The following is a 17,836-nucleotide window of genomic DNA, read 5'->3' as shown; positions in this document are numbered from 1 at the left end:
TACAAGAAGAGACAATTCCTACAAGGGGAAAATGCACAGTTTCAAAAAAATAAGATATTAAGCATCATTAACAAATACTAATCAAGATACAAAGCTGTGTCTTCATGATGAATTTGTAAGGTAATGAAGATATCCCATGGAAGCAAAACTACAGTGTAACTTCAACTCCGAGCCATTGCAGTTGGCGTAATAAAATCATTTTGGCTAGTGATTTGCTTAAAAGAAATCTGGATAGTATAGTGAAAACAGTTTAGTTAACTGTTTTCTTAACTCAAGTTGCAATACCAGAATCACTTGGGGAGCGGTTTCCTACTATACTTGCTGGTATCCGTTTTGGTAATAATCCTCCTAACAGGTGTTAGGTGATGTCTCATTGTGGTTTTGATTTGCATTTCCATGATTAGCGATGTTGAGCACTTTTGCATGTACATGGGCCAGGGTTCACAGAAGCTTGCTGCTGGCCCGTACCATGGATGCTTTCTGGGACTGCAGGAACTGCCATGGGCTGCTAAAGCCAGTGGGTGCTAGGGTGTGCCAGGGGCCTAGGTTTGCAGGAGCCAGCAGGGAGCACTTAAAGGCCTTGGGATTGGCCTGGTGCTGGAGCAGGCCAGCTCTGGGGCCTACGAAGAAAAGGGACTCTACTTTACTTTCTTTCTCCAATGGAGGAAGGTATCTCTGCCCTGGGCTGCCTGGGTTTAGAGGAGGGGTGATAGAGGGTGATGTGAATCTATCCTTCCTACTCTCCTTAGTACATCTTTTCTTATTTCTGTACTTCACCCACGTGCTGTAATCCCTTACTTGGAATCCTTAGCTCTTGTGAAGTTATTTTCATGCATGGATAGTTGTTCAAATTGATGTTTCTGGGGGAGGGGATGAACACTACAATTCCGGTGCTACCATTTTGCTGACATCACTCCCAGTTTTTCTTTTTCAGTTGGGTGATTTCTTGACACTGTATTTGCTTGGGGCATATTTCCTTTTCTCCTTTATCACTTTTCTAAGCCTCTCTTTAGTGTATGTGAATTTCTGTTTAAGTCACTTCAAAGCCAGTAACAAGTAATTGTTGTTTGTTTGGTCTCTTTGTCGGTGCTCTAACTTTGTAAGATTGTAGGAAATGGAGAAAAAAATGCAGAACAATGTACAATTTCATTTGGATCTGCACCGGAGTCATATTGGCTCTGAGTTGTGGGCAGAGGCGGCATCCGTTGGTTGAGCAGGGTCAGCTGCCCTGTCATTGACCATTTCATTTTGTAACATAGCGTGAGAAAGAGTTTGGACCACATTTCATTTCTTCTCTGCTGTGTTTCTTCTTATCATATAAGCTTCTAAACGTCTTGCCTTTATCGTCGTATTCCTAACCACAGACACCTGTCTATAGACGTTCAGTTATTTATAAACTTCTATAGAGAAGCTCTCCCTTGGATAACCCTAAGTTGTGATTAAATAGAACACATGTCCTGCCTTTGTTCTTTTTCTAAATAAAATAGAAAGGATTTAAATAATAGAAGTAGATATACAGTAGGGGCACCTTAGTTTCTAAATTGCAGTAGTTTTCAGCAGCTAAGGTTTTGCCATAATTTGTTGATAAGATGTTAGAATCCTTCATCTGTCTCTCCTGCCCAGTGGTATAGACCACTAACAAACTTTTGATTAATTATTTGTGAACTGGCAAAATCTCTCAGTAGTGAAAGTCTGGTATTAGTTTGAAGAGATAAAATTGGTAATTTGAATTACTTAAGAATTACTACAGAATACATCTTTAGCTAATCACATTTGAGGTTTTAGTAGTTTGGCATTGCAATATGACATTTTAAAGTGTTTTAGGAAGAAATTGATCCTCCAACTGAGCTTTGTACATGTGGCAGTAAAGAGGAAAAAAAAAACTGAAGTAGAACGAGGAAACCTGTACTCTATGAATCATACCCCAATTGTACAGAGGAGAACTTAACCACAGGACCAGTTTCTACCACAAATTATTCACATGGCAAAAATCTGTCATTATGAGTAAACAGAAGAGGAATCATTGTAAATTGTTTCAGACCCTTGCTCTATGAGACTTTAGTGGAACAAAATACTGGGGTAATATGGACGGGCATTTAGAGCAAGGTCTTTATGGCTTGTATGTGCAACAACATAAACAATTTTTGTAGTGTTCTCTATTATGTGTAATTATGTTTTAGGGTAACCAAGTATTGTATCCTTTTAGGCTTATACTGCTGAGGCTAGACTTCAGTATGTATGTCCTGAGATTGTTGGAAAGTATTTTAAATCAACAAAAAAAGAACTGCAAAGAAAATTACACTACAGCTATAAACACGTGTAATCTAGAAAGTATTTTAAATGTTTCTTCCTTACTCTCAGCACTCTGTGCTCTGTTCCTTCAAAAGTTCAAATTTCTTATTGAATTACCCTTTGTTTATTTACTAAATGTTACCTATGAAATATTAACTGAAAATAGTATCAGTTTTTTTGCTGGTGTGAAAATACCAAGATACATTTCAGATTACATTCTTTATGCTTTAGCTTGGTCACATCTGTACTTCCAACGAAGAATACGAGGTAAAAATACTTCTCTACTTGAAGATTTTTCAATTAATTTCTATATTTTTATTTTATAAATAAAAGCTGTGGTCCTTGACATAAATAAATAAAACTAGATACTTCAGAAGACTTTGTGTTTTACACGTGTGAGCAGGTACTCATGCATGTGAATTGATGGGAGAGGAAGGAACATAAAAATGTACAAAAGGAAATAGTTGGAACTAACTGATTTGTTGTAGTGTCCCCAGGGGCAGGTATAATTTGCAAGTTGTCAGATTCCATTATGGGGGCTGTTGCCATCAATCAGAGCTGACATTTGTATAGCAGAGGTTAGTATAACTGTAATTGTAATTATATGTATGTTTATTGAATCTAAACCGTGTGATATTTTAGCTTTATTCTTTAAATTAAAACATTCATGTAATTTATAAACTTGTTGGTTGAGTGGATATGTGATTGTGTATTTTAAAAAGGAAGATAGAATTCCTAAATCCTGCAAACTGCTGCCTGGTCTACATCTATAACATTAGAATGTGATTTGTAACAGTTCCAGAATGACTGTTTTCACCAGAGAAGATGTATTAAGCAAGCATTCTTGAATATTGCTCTTTAGTTTAATTAATATATCCCTACCATCTTCAACTAAATCTACCATATTTCATTAATTGTAAGACACATTTTAAAAATTCACTTGCTAGTGGAAACAGCCATAAAACAAGTAACAAAATGACAATAAATACATATCTATCAATAACTACTTTGAATGTAAATGGACTGAATGCTCCAATCAAAAGCCATAGGGTGACAGAGTTGATAAAGAAATAAGACCCATTTATTGCTGCCTATAAGAGACTCATTTCAGACTGATTGAAAGTAAGGGGATGAAGAAACATTTATCATGCAAATGGATGTCAAAAGAAAGCTGGAATAGCAATACTTATATTGGACAAGAGACTTTAAAACAAAGACTGTAACAAGAGACAAAGAAGGACACTATATAAGATAAAAGGGACATTCAAAGGAAAGGATATAACAATTGTAAATATTTATGCACCTGACATTGGAGCATCTAAATACATAAAACAGTTAATAACAAACATGAAGTAATCGATAGTAATACAATAATAGTAGGGGATTTTAACATCCCACTTACATTGATGGACAAATCATCTAAATAGAAAATGAACAAGGAAGCAGTGGCTTTGAAAGACACACTGGACCAGATGGACTTAACATACATATTCAAACATTCCATCCTAAAATAGAAGAATACACACTTTTCAAGTACACATGGAACATTCTCCAGAATAGATCACATATTAAGCCACAAAAGAAGACTCAACAAATTCAAAAAATCAGAGTCATACCATGCATATTTTGAGACTACAACACTATGTAAATAGAAGTCAACCAGAAGAAAAAAATCTGGAAAGAGCACAAATATGTGGAAGTTAAATAACATGCTACTAAATAATGAATGACGGTCAACAAAGAAATTAAAGAAGATATCAAAAATTACGTAGAAACAAATGAAAATAGCGGTCCAAAATCTTTGAGATGTGGCAAAAGTGGTCCTAAGAGGGAAGTCTATAGCAATACAGGCCTACCTCAAGAAGAAAGAAAAATCTCAAACAACCTAACATTACACATAACAGAGCTAGAAAAAGAACAAACAAACCCAAACCCAGCAAAAGGAAGGAAATAATAAGAGCAGAAATAAATGATGCAGAAACTGAAAAAAACAACAGAACAGATCAATGAAACCAAGAGTTGGTTCTTTGAAAAGATCAGCAAAATTGGTAAACCTCTAGCCAGACTCATTAAAAAAGAGAGAACCCAAATAAACAAAATCACTAATGAAAGAGAAGAAATAATAACCAGCACCACAGAAATACAAACAGTTGTAAAAATGTTACGAAAATATATATTCCAATAAATTGGACAACTTAGAAGAAATGAATGAATTCCTAGAAACACATAACCTAGCAAAACTAAAGCAGAAAGAAGGAACATTTGAACAGACTAATCACCAGCAATGAAATTCAATCAGTAATCAAAAAAACTCTCAACAAACAAAAGTCCAGGACCAGATGGCTTCACAAGCGAATTCTATAAAATGTTTAAAGAGTTAATACCTATTCTTCACAAACTATTCCAAAAAATAGAAGTGGAAGGAAAACTTCCAAATTTATTCTCTGAGGCCAATATCAGCCTGATAACAAAACCAGGTAAAGACACTACAAAAAAAAAGGAGAACTAAAGGCCAGTATCTCTGATGAATTTAGATGTAAAAATCCTCAACAAAATATTAGCAAACTGAAGTTAACAATATATTTAAAAAAATCATTTGCCATGATCAATTGGGACATATACTGGCATGAAAGGTTGTTCAGTATTCTCAAAACAATCAACTCAATTTGTCACATCAATAAGAGAAAGGATAAAAACCATATGATCATTTCAATAGATGCAGCAAAAGTATTTGACAATGTGCAACATCCGTTCATGATAATAATCCTCTGCAAAGTAGATCTAGAGGGAACATACCTCAAAATAGTAAAGGTCTTGTATGGAAAACCCAGAGCCCATTATCATATTTAGTGGTGAAAAACTGAGTGTTTCCCCTAAGGTCAAGAACAAGACAAGGATGCCCAGTCTCAGCACTTCTATTCAAAATAGTACTAGAAGTCTTAGCCACAACAGTTAGACAACATAAGGAAAGAAAGTCATCCAAATTGGTAAGGAAGGAGTAAAATTCTCACTATTTGTGGTTGATATGATACTATATATAGAGAAGACCACCAAAAAAAAAAAAATACTGGAACTGATAAGTTAATTCAGTAAAGTCATGGGATACAAAATAAATGTACAGAAATCTGTTGCATTTATACATGCTAAAAATGAAGCAACAGAAGAAGCAAGTATTAGAGAGGATGTGGACAAAAAGTAACCCTTGTTGGTGGGATTGAAAATTGGTACAGCCACTGTGGGGAACAGTTTGGAGGTTCCTCAAAAATTAAAAATAAAACTAATCTATCATCCAGTAATCAGACTATTGGGTATTTATCCCCCAAATACAGAAACACCACTTCAAAGCAATACATGCACCCCTATGTTTATTGTGGCATCATTTACAAAGCCAAACTATGGAAGCAGCCCAAGTGTCCATCAATAGATTAATGGATAAAGAGGAAGTAGTATACATAATGGAATATATTCAGTCTTAAAAAAGAATGAAATCTTGCCATTTGCAACAATATGGATAAAGCTATAGAGGATAATGTTAGTGAAGTACATCAGAGAAAGACAAATACCATATAATCTCATTCATCGGTGGAATTTAAGAAACAAAAGAAACAAGCAAAGGAAAAGAAAAAAGGAGAGAGAAACAAACCAAGAAACACTGTTAACTATAGAGAACAAATTGATGATTACTAGAGGGGAGCTGGGTGGAAGAATGGATGAAATAGGTGATGGGCATGAAAGAATACACTTATCTTGATGAAAAGAAAATTTTTCTTGGTAGTGTTTTTTTTTTAATTTCTTAATGACACTTACAGTGATGGTGTAGCTTATGATCAATGGCTCCTGAGATTTGATGAAATAATAGTAATGCTATTATTAATACCATTATTATTAGTAATACTATTATTAATCTATGGGATTTTAATGACTATATTTTGGTATTTTACCATTCTGGTTTTTTTATGTAATTAGCTTAAACAATTTCCGCATTTTTTAGAGTCTACATACAAATTTCAAAATCAATTTTAAATATTATAAAAGCAAGAATGTATACATTTATCTTTAAAATTTCTTGTATTTCTTTAATTTTTTTTTGCTGTAAAAGTGGTTTATAACATTATAATTTGTTCTTTGTATACACTGCAAAGTGATCACGACAGTGAGTCTGTTTATCATTCATCACCATATACTTCACCACCTTCACCCATTCTACCCACCCCCAACCTCTTCCCTTCTGATAACAACTAATCTGTTCTGTGTATTGGTAAGTTGTGTTTGGTCTTGTTTGCTCATTTGTTTTGTTTTTTAGATTCCACATACAAGTGAAATCGTATGGTGCTTACCGTTCTCTAATTTATTTCACTTAGCATAATATCCTGAAGGTCTATACGTGTTGTTGCAAATAGTAAGTTTCCTTCTTATCTTTTATGACTATTATTCCATTGTATGTGTACATCTTCTTTATCCATTCATCTATTAATGAAAACTTAGGTTGTTTCCATATCTTGGCTATTGTAAATAAAGCTGTAGTGAACATAGAGGTACACATATCTTTTTAAATTAGTGCTGTTATTTTCTGATAAATAAACAATATCTGGACTATCTGGATCATATGGTAGTTGTATTTTTCATTTTTGAGGAACCTCCATACTGTTTTCCATAGTAGGGCACCAATTTACATGCCCACCAACAATGTATGGGGTTTTCTTTTCTCCACATTCTCTCCAGCACTTATTTCATGTCTTTTTGATAATAGCCTTCTAACATGTGTAAGGTGATATCTCATTGTGGTTTTAATTTACATTTCCCTGATGATTAGTGATGTTGAACGTCTCTTCATGCGCCTATTGGCCATCTGCATATCTTCTTTAGAAAAATGTCTGTTAAGGACCTCTGCCCATTTTTTAAAATCAGATTACTTTGTTTGTTTGTTTTGCTGTTGAGTTGTTCGAGTATTTATTTTGGATATTAATCCCTTATCAGATATATGATTTGCAAATATTTTCTCCCAGTTGGTACGCTGCCTTCTCGTTTTATTGATGGTTTCCATTGCTGAGAAGAAGCTTTTTTAGTTTGATGTAGTCCCACTTTATTTTTTCTTTTGTTGCCTTTGCTTTTGGAGTCAGATCCTAAAATCCAATGTCAAGGAGCTTACTTCCCTTATTTTCTTCTAGGAGTTTTATGTTATTAGGTCTTAAATTCCTGCCTTTTATCCATTTTCAGTCAATTTTTGTGCATGGTGTATGATAATGGTCTGATTTCATTCTTTTGCGTGTGGCGATCCAGTTTTTCCAACACCATTTTTTGAAGACTGTCTTTTCCCCACTGTATAGTCTTGGCTCCTTTGTTGTAAATTAATTGACCATATTATGTGTGGGTTTATTTCTGGGCTCTCTTTTCTGTTCCACTTATATATGTGACTCTTTTTTGGCCCATACTGTACTCTTGATTATTATAGCTTTGTAATATAATTTGAAATCAGGGACTGTGATGACTCCAGCTTTGTTCTTCTTTCTCAAGATTGCTTTGTCTATTCTGGGTCTTCTGTGGTTTCATACCTATTTTAGAATTTTTTGTTCTAGTTCTATGAAAAACGCTATTAGGATTTTGATAGGGATTACATTGAATCTATAGATTGTTTTGGGTAGTGTGGACATTTTTAACAATATTAATTCTTCCAATCAATGAACACAGAATATCTTGCTAATTCTTAGTGTCTTCATCAATTTCTTTCATCAGTGTCTTATAGTTTTCAGTGTATAGATCTTTCACCTCCTTGGTTAAATTTATTCCCAGGTATTTTATTCATTTTGATGCAATTGTAAATGAGATTGTTTTCTTCATTTCTATTATAGTTTGTTATTAATTTATAGAAATGCAATAGATTTCTATTTATTTTGTATCCTGCAACTTTACTGAAATAGTTTTAACAGGGTTTTTTTTGGTGGAGTCTTTAGGGTTTTCTATATATAGTATCATGTCTTCTGCAAATAGTGACAGTTTTACTGCTTCCTTTCCAATTCGGATACCATAGAGGTAAAGAGGATCATAAGAGACTACTATGAGCAATTTTACGTCAGTAAATTGGACAGCCTAGGAAAAATAGATAAATTCCTAGAAGCATACAACCTACTGACTCATGAAGAAAGAAAATCTAAACAGACCAATTCATCATATTAATAGAATGAAAGAGAAGAATCATACCATCATCTTACCAGATGCAGAAAAAAAAAATTGACAAAATTCAACATCCTCACGTTCCCTCGTGTTCTTTGCAGCTTATCAACAGTAGCCAAGACATGGAAACAACCTAAGTGTCCTCCAGTAGATGAATGGATAAGGAAAATGTGCTATATATGTACAATGGAATGTTGCTCAGCCATAAAAAGGAGGGAAACTCAAACTTTTTGACAACATGGATGGACCTTGAGGACGTTATGCCAATACTGTGTGTTCTTACTTAAATGTGGAATATAAAAAAGCTGTACTTCAGTAGTGGAGTGGTGGTTGCCAAGGGCTGGAGATAGGGGAAATGGGGAGATATTGGTTAAAGGATATAAACTTACAGCTGTAAGATGAATATGTTCTCAGGATTTAATATACTAGCATGCTAATGGTAATTTGAAAGTTATTAATAGAATGGACCTTAAATGTTATCACACACAGGTGATAAAACATACACACACACACACAAACACACAGGTAATTGTGTAAGGGGATGGGAGGGTTAATTAACCTTTCTATGGTAATCATTTTGCATTATATACCTGTATCAGATCATCACATGTGCACTTTAAATTTACATATGTTACATCTCAGTATCTCAGTAAAGCTGAAGAATAAAAGGAAGAAGAGATAAAGTGATTTCCCTTAGGTCATAGTGTTTTAAAAGGTGAAATAATAGTAATAAATATTATTTTTAAAAGATTTTATTTATTTATTTGGCAGAAAAAGAGACAGCAAGAGAGGGAACACAAGCAGGGGGAGTGGGAGAGGGAGAAGCAGGCTTCCCGCTGAGCAGGGAGCCCGATGCAGGCCTTGATCCCAGGACCCTGGGATCATCACCTGAACTGAAGGCAGACACTTAATGACTGAGCAGCTAGGCACCCCGTAATATATTATTATTATTATTATTATTATTATTATTATTATTATTATTAATGTTTAAGTGAATTACCAGATGAGTTGGTTCTGGCAGGTCTTAGGTTGCTTGGTATTTCTGTCAAATGGATGAGCATTTTAAAACTAAATACACCAAATTTTTGACACAATGGTAGTGTATAACATTGCGACTATGCCATTTTCCCAGTGGACAGGATAAAATTGGAACAGTTTCAAATAATGATTTTTGTATTTCTGGGGGAAGAAGTACATGTATTGAGAGAAATTTAAGTTGACAGTAAAAATGTTGACAGTTAACCCATGCCCCAGTATAAGAGCAGATGGAAATGTCTTGCATGAGTTCCAATTCATTAAGCAAATGTTGACACTTTATGTTCTAGCCATTTTAAGTTCAGGGAACTGAAGTGATGAAATAGTAATATAAATGAAGCCTCTTCTCACTATGCCGAAAGTAAAGTATAATAAAATGCTAAAATGGATTTTTAAGGTTTCCTTGGTATAACTTTCTGATAGCAGAAAAATTTGTTTTTGGAATTTGTTACCACATCGTCATCTCTGAAAGTTAATTATAAGACAGTATTAGCATAATATTCTAAGTTCGTGGTGAGGTAGGTAGCCAAGCTTTGTATTTATTATTTAAAAGTGTACCCTGTGTTGTTCCTAACATTTGTAACTAATAAGCTTACTTATTTAAATTTTGATATTAAATGTACAGTGTAGGAGAATTGTCATTTTGAAAACAGATAGGCATGTCTTCCAGGATTTTTATGAAAAGGGTTGTTAGTAAGTAATCCCTGGGTGTATTTATATTAATATATCTTGGATTATTTAAAATTTGTCATTATTCAAAGTAGAAGTTCAATTTAAATTTGTTACTAGAGACTTTAATGCACAGTGGATGTTTCTACCCATTTTAGGTCTCAAAATTTATTATACATCTGTTTATACTTAATTGCAGCAGCATATCTTTTCTGTGAAATTTGATGTGATCTCAATATTGCCATTTAGCTTTAGCAACTTTGAACTAAGTAGCTTTGGATTTATAATATTTCATATCTTAGATATGAATTCCTTAATCCATTTCACTATAGTTTGTTAATTTCTGTTCAAGTACAGCTTCAAAATTTTGTAGTTGATATAGTTCATTTCATAATGATAGCAGTGATATCTCTAATAATGCAACAGGTCATGTTGATAAATTTAGATTATGGATTTGTTAAGAATTTATATATAACTTGTACCAATCTAAAAAAAAAAATGTTATTATTGTCCTCATAGGTGACTTAATCAGATGTGAAATAACAAAAATGTTGAGAGAACAATCAGATCATCATCTCAGTTACCCCTTCTAAGCACAGTTCAGTTGTGACTATCATCAGTCTCTCTAATCCTGATATACTGGCCACAAGAAGCTTTGGTTTTGATTTGTTATCTAGTATTCTTTGAGTTATCCACATATTGGCTTATTTCCTAATGTAGTATTACTACCGTAGAAGGTATTAAACTTGTCATCTTTTTCTCTGCCACAGGATGCTTTTAGAGAACACAAACAATTTAATATATGAAAAGCTAAGAGAATTATAATTACAGTTTCACATTAAATGGTCTGCTGCTGTGAGGCTCACATAAATGGCTTGAGCTTACCTCCTGCTCTACATGCCCTGGAATCTCCAATCTCAGTCTTTGGGTTGCTATTATGTGCCGGTTAGGCTGTATTATATGTATTCATTTTTGGTATGTAATACTGCATATACTAGTTGATAATAAAGGGCAATTTTTTGAAAACTCTGTCAGTAGTAAAGTTTCCTTCAGATTTAGATAGGTGTAAACAGGTAACCATTCCCAGAGTGGATTCTTGGTTTCTTTTTTATTGCCTTTTAACACTTGGTTCACTTCCTTGTCCCTTTTCAGGAGCAGGGGCAGGGGAGGGCCAGATTGAGAGGGAGAATTAGGCTCCCCGCTGAGCAGAGAGCCCAAAGCAAGGTTGAATCCCAGGATCCTGGGATCATGACCTGAGCCAAAGGCAGATGGTTTAACTGACTGAGCCACCCAGGAGCCCCAGAATCATTTGTTTTTTACATCATAAGATACTTTTCAAAAAAGCTGTGTATTTTGTACACTTCACTACAATTTTTTTTAAAGATTTTATTTATTTATTTGACAGAGACAGACAGACAGTGAGAGAGAATACAAGCTGGGGGAGTGGGAGGGGAAGAAGCAGGCTTCCAGCAGAGGAGCCTGATGTGGGGCTCAATCCGGAACGCCAGGATCATGGTCTGAGCCAAAGGCAAACACTTAACGACTGTGCCACCCAGGCACCCCAGTTCACTACAATTTTTTGACAGACTATCATCATTGAGTTTTAAATAACTGCTTAACATCACAACTTAAGTGAAGCTAAGTGAAATGAAATATTACTTTTGAAGTGACGGTGTCTACAGTGAATTACATATCATTCCGGATATTTTAAACACTTTTATTTCATCTGTATAAAGGTTGCCAATCATATTTCTTTCTGAGTGACACATTTGAAATTTATATAATCTATGTGACTTTTTCTCTTTTTTAATTCATCTTACCTTATAGATGCTTGTGACCACTCCAGAAAAATGGGATGTAGTGACAAGAAAGAGTGTCGGCGATGTAGCTCTTTCCCAAATTGTAAAGCTCCTTATTCTTGATGAAGTTCATTTGCTGCATGAAGATAGAGGACCAGTGTTAGAAAGCATAGTGGCACGTACTTTACGGCAGGTAAGAGGAAGTTATTTTTAAGCTTATTTTAGAGGGATGAGTAAGTTTTTAAGCTTAAATATAGCATTCAAAAAATATTAATATGTATATTCATGGGAATAAAGATAATTTTAGTATGGAGAAACCTTTAGTTTTTGTTTTCATGTTGAAAGTACTCTTTCTTTCTTCCTTCCAAGCCTTATTTTATTGAAGTCTCTATAAATTAACCAAAGTAAATACAGGAAAATTTCTAAACCATTGTTGCAAAGCTAAGTCTAATATTGACTAAGCAGTATTAAAATATAATAGAACATAGGCAAATATTAGTGATTTCCTCCACTTCTCTCCTGTCTACACTTAAACTTCTACCCCCTGAAAAAATCTGAACATGATTTATAATTTTTCTGATATACTAGATAAAATAAAGTATAATCACCTTGTATACATAATCTTAATCATTACTAAAAAAAAAAAAAGACACATATGCGCTGTCTCTAGTTCCAGAGCTTTGTGGCTATTCATAAATAGTCAAAACAAAAATTGGTAAATTTACCAATGTATCGTGATTATTTTCTACCAGCCCCTCATTTCATTAAGTAAAAAGATAAAGTGTCTTAGAATACCCATGAGTATTAAAGTGATATTTGTTGGTAGATTGTACATGTATAGAAAATAGATGAAAACTAGTTTTTCAACCTAGTCAAGAACTCTAATTCCTAGACTTTCCATCTCTTGCTGTCTTTCATCCATATTCTCCTGGTTTTGTTTTCTTTCTGAAATAGCCAAGACTCCATGACCAATTTTTCCTTTTTCAATAACCTCAACTTATTTACCCCTGACTACCTGGCAAAATTCCAACCATCAGTCAATTGAACCATGTATATGCCTCTAGCCAGGCGCTAAGCACGAGCAGAAAAGATCACAGAGATATATTTGTAGACTCCAAGTTTAGCTGCATCATTGGGATCACCCTGGAACTACAATTGTAAGCCGCTTTTCTTCTGTTTCCCTAGAGTGAGTCGTTTCCAAGCTCACCAGACTCCTCCCATGTTCCTTCTTTCTCTGGCCTGCTTCATTCTTACAGGACAATATATTTACTGAATGGAAATCAGAGTCCTTCATGCTTGAATTCCCTTGCCCTTCTACTACCCACCCAGCAAAAAACCTCAGACCCCTCCCCATATCCATATTCATCATCCCATCCCCTGTTCTTCAATCAGAGGCCCAGTCTCCACTTGCCTTAGACCCCATTCCTTTCATTCCCTCTGTTATCCTGTTATCCGTTTTCTTTCCTGTGTGTCTTTAACTTCTCCCATTCAGTGAGTATTGTCTCTTCAGCTTAAAAGAACCGCAAAGTCCTTCTCCTTTTTACCAAAATACCTCCATCAAGCCTATCCTTCTCCAACAACTTCTGATTAATAAAGCTCTTTTTACCACCTGTCTTCTGGAAATACTAATCTATATTCACTGTTTCTCCTTTGACTTCCAACCATTGCAGACTGGTTATTGTTCCAACATAGGTAATAAAATGGTTTTACCAGGATTGCCCTTCATCAAATCGAAAAGACAGTCCTAAAACCAAATCTTTTTTTTTTTTTTTACTTTTTAATACTACTCATTTTTTATATTTGATATAATTTATCATTTTCTTAGTCCTGAAACTTTTATTCCCTTTGGTTCCATGATGTCAGCTTGCTCTGGTTTTCTTCACATGATTTTTTTTCCCACCTACTTAACTGCTCTTACAGACTCCCTTGCTGTCCCCTTTTCTCATCCTTAAAATATTTACATTCTTCAAGTCTCTGTCACTTGTCAAATAACACTTATTTGCCTGTGTCACCTAAATCTGTATAGTCAATTCGTTCCCCGACTTTTAGCCCTATCCAAATGCAGTTGTACATTTCTATTTTGATATCCATAGACATCTCTTGTTAAACATGTCAGAAACTCTGCCATCTTCTCTTGTATGCTTATATATGACATAGTAGTCCAGTTGGTTCTCAAGCCCAAATCCTGGGAGTCACACTCAAGTTTTCCTCCTTAACACTTTCTCTCACCCCAATCATTAGTTAGATATCACTTCTTTTATATTTCATATGCTAAACAGCTCTGATCCAGGTCTAGGTATGGGAATTTAATATAANTCTGATCCAGGTCTAGGTATGGGAATTTAATATAAAAAATGAAGTCCAAAATTTTAGGAAGTTAATATTGCATTTTAAAATGCTTTAAAATAGTGTGTTTTCATCTGGTTAATCCACCATAAAATTCTAGGTGGTTAATAATTTAGCTGTATCAAACAAAACTCTCAGTACATTAAAGAAGATATAAGAGAGCATTTTTTAATAACCTTGGGATAGAGAAGCTCTAAGCAAAATACGAAACCCTAAAGGTTATAAAGGGGACATGTGGTACATTTGGGTATCTAAATATTAAAAACTATTAATAGTTATTATAAATTAAGAAATACAAACTTTTTAAAAGTTTGGAGAAAGCATTTCATGGTAGAAATAAACATACTGTGCATTATAGAAAAGATGCTTAAAAGGACATGAGAGTTTTATCAGATTAGCAAAAGTGAAAAAAGAATTTATTTGAAAGCACCCACTAAAATAAACCCTGCGTTTTTTACTTCTAGGGATCTAATGTAGGGAAATAACACAAACACATACATATAATAACAGCAGTGTTCACTGTAGCTTTCTTGTTAATGCAAGATATGTTAGAAGCAACCCAGATGTCCAACAAAAGACAAAATGGTTTAATAAATTATATTCATGCCATAAAATGCTACATTGCAGCCTTTAAAAAGAAGGAGGTAGAGCTGTATAAACTGGACTTAAAAGATATGTTATATTCTCATCGAAAAAGGAAGCTGTCCTCTATATGTGGCACAGTCTCGTTTATGTAAAGAAAAAATGTGCGATACATTTGTATTCTCAATTCATCTAGTGAACATATGCCAACCACATAGTTCCTGGTGCTGTGGATATAGTTAACAGAGTTCTTGCTTACATTTAGATTTTAGGCTTGGGTAGCGTAAGATGCATATTCATGGAAGGATATGCTACAAAACTATAAAGGTGTTTTGATAATAGAGATGAAATTCGACGGTTGCTGGGACATGTTCATATTTTACCATAAAAATTAAAATTACATGAATACATATACACATAAACATGCATAAAACACAAAGGGTTGAAATATTCAAAATGACAAAAATCAGAGATTTTAGCTAATATCCGACTTAAGAATTCCAAGGATACAGGTAGTTGTGAGACGCAGGTGAAGCACGGAGAAGCCTGGAACTCCCGTCACTCTTTCTAGGGCCTTTCTTGCCATTTTGGATTGGTTCTGGCCCAGATTTTATATAGGAGTTCTCAAAAAGAAGCATGCAGGGCATCATTTACAGAAAAGAGAGCTATTTTAATCATAAAATATTTTTATTTTATAGCATGATACTTATATAGCTTAGTGATGTTTTTTGGGAGCCATGCCATAGGAATCCATACATTCTAGGATTATTTACATTGAGCCACAGAGACCACATCCATCAGCTGAAAACATTATGAAGATAAGGACTTTCCTCTAACTGTAGAACATTAGAAGTCAAGTGAATATTATTAGTACATTTACCAGGAGGTCATTAGCAAGTGTACAGGGATTTGACTGGGACATCTTTCTTTCCTGAGTACCCCCAGTTAAGGGAGCAAATAGATTCCAGGCCTGCTGCTAATACTTTTGTATATATGTACACAGACACATGACATTATGTATTTTATATATATAAATGCAATATAAATTTAAAAATATTTTGTTATTATTTATAAAGGTATAATATGCTATATATAATATATAAATATGTAAACTATATAAAGTTAAATATATATAAAATAAATATGTAAAATGTATTATAGATTTGTTTATTGCATGTATGATGCAATTATAGAAATGTATATCTTAATATATGATACAGGAGTATATATTATATATAATATAGATATATAACACCTAAATATATAATATATTCATATACACATTAATATCTCCATCATATAATGAAACTCTAGTTGTATGGTTTATCACCCCTATGCTTTTAAACTACTGATGGCTTGCTATTTGTTATCTGAAGAAAAATGTTTAAATTCCATATCTGGACATTAAAGATTATTGGAGCTGTGATCTATTTGTCTAATTTTAACTTCTACATATTCCTTAGCTATAATAGGTTCCAGCCCCACAAACCTATGCATTCCTTTTTCCCCATTTCCTTTCCAATACCATTGACTCATTTTTGGAGATGAAATTCATCTCACTGGAGGCAGAATGCATTATTGGTTATGAGATTAGGGTTATAAATGCAAAATTATATATCTTTATCACTCCACACGTTCATCTGTTGAAAACCTGCTGTTCTTTTGAATCTGCCAAATATCACCTCTTCTATTAAGTGTTTCCTAGTTCGCTATTCAAAATGAATTACACCTTTTCTGTATTCCCTCTCTGCTCCTTTACTTTGCACATTTTTAGCACTTATCACTGTCATCCTTATTATTTCACAACTTGCTATAATTAATTCTGTCTTCATTTGTATCTTTTACTAGATTTTAATATCCTTGATAGAGGGTCTATGTGATTCTTCTTATATCCTTAATATGCTATGACAAAGCGCATAACTATGTTTATTAAAAAGCAAAGTTTCTGTTTTTATTATTTGCTTTTGATTACCAGATGTTCCCAGTAGATGGCAGTGTTTTATATAGCGCGTCAACATTTGTAACTAAGGGAAACACCATTAGAAGCTATTCTAATCCAGTGTAGATTGTGTTCAGGTTCTGAAATTGTGTGGTGGTCTTAGGAACCAAATTCACAACACACTTGGCATGACTGAGAGGAATTTGGAAAAGAAAAATTATAAGAAAGGCCAAATCTGTTGTATTTAACAACATTGAACTAATACTAGTTATCTTCTTAACTGTCTGAACTTAGATTTTATCTGAGGACAAACATCATAAAAACTTACTGTGTAGTTTTGGGTTAATGATACAGAAGAAGCTGTAAAATATTAAAATTTTTATAGTTTTCAACAATTAATACTTTTTAGGTAGATATGTGTAGTTTATAGAGCTTCGAGATTTGGTTTAGGACATGAAGTTCCAAATTATTCTCATTTAAAAGAAAGTAATTCACATACAGGCTTATTATATATATTGAAAATAATAGGATTATATTTTTAGATTAAAAATAGAGTAGTTTTAAAATGGATTTTTAGCAGAAAAATGTCTATGGTGTTTGCAGAGTATCATATATTTAACATGGGAATACCCTAAAAATATGTTCAGTAACTTTTATGTTGTAAATAATGATTTTAAAACCAAAAATCACTTTCATTTCCTTTCAAATCATCAGCAGTACTACATAGAACTACTGTGTAATTAAAATCATCATTCTAATCACTGTAAAGGATTCTCATCACATGTAAAAGAGGTTTCTTAAGTAATAGGTATTCATTGTTTCCCCTATAGAGGGTTCCTTTGTTTTTAGTTGGGTTTGGTTTGGGATTTTGCTGATATCCGTATGATTTTTTTAGTGAAAGCAAATTCATGGTCAGATGTTTTTATATATGTATTTATACTTTAATTTTCATCCATCTCTATCATGTTTTAAACCTCTCTCCTTATGCTTCTGCAAACAGTCC

The 17,836-nt window shown here is 33.7% G+C and overlaps 1 protein-coding gene across 4 annotated transcripts in view; it reads left to right on the top strand.

The window, feature by feature from the left end:
* The window catches only part of ASCC3 (activating signal cointegrator 1 complex subunit 3), a 320,199-nt gene that overhangs the window by 105,197 nt on the left and 197,166 nt on the right, over positions 1-17,836 (top strand). For all 4 annotated transcript variants that reach the window (XM_011228387.3, XM_002921969.4, XM_034670897.1 and 1 more), the window contains exon 11: positions 11,995-12,159. In XM_011228387.3, the coding sequence (XP_011226689.1) occupies positions 11,995-12,159 (165 nt within the window). The remainder of the gene's footprint in view (positions 1-11,994; positions 12,160-17,836) is intronic.

The sequence above is a fragment of the Ailuropoda melanoleuca genome, chromosome 10 (assembly GCF_002007445.2).
Source record: "Ailuropoda melanoleuca isolate Jingjing chromosome 10, ASM200744v2, whole genome shotgun sequence".
NCBI lineage: Eukaryota > Metazoa > Chordata > Mammalia > Carnivora > Ursidae > Ailuropoda > Ailuropoda melanoleuca.
The sequence above is the reverse complement of the archived record's forward strand: the minus strand, read 5'-3'. Positions and strand labels throughout refer to the sequence as shown.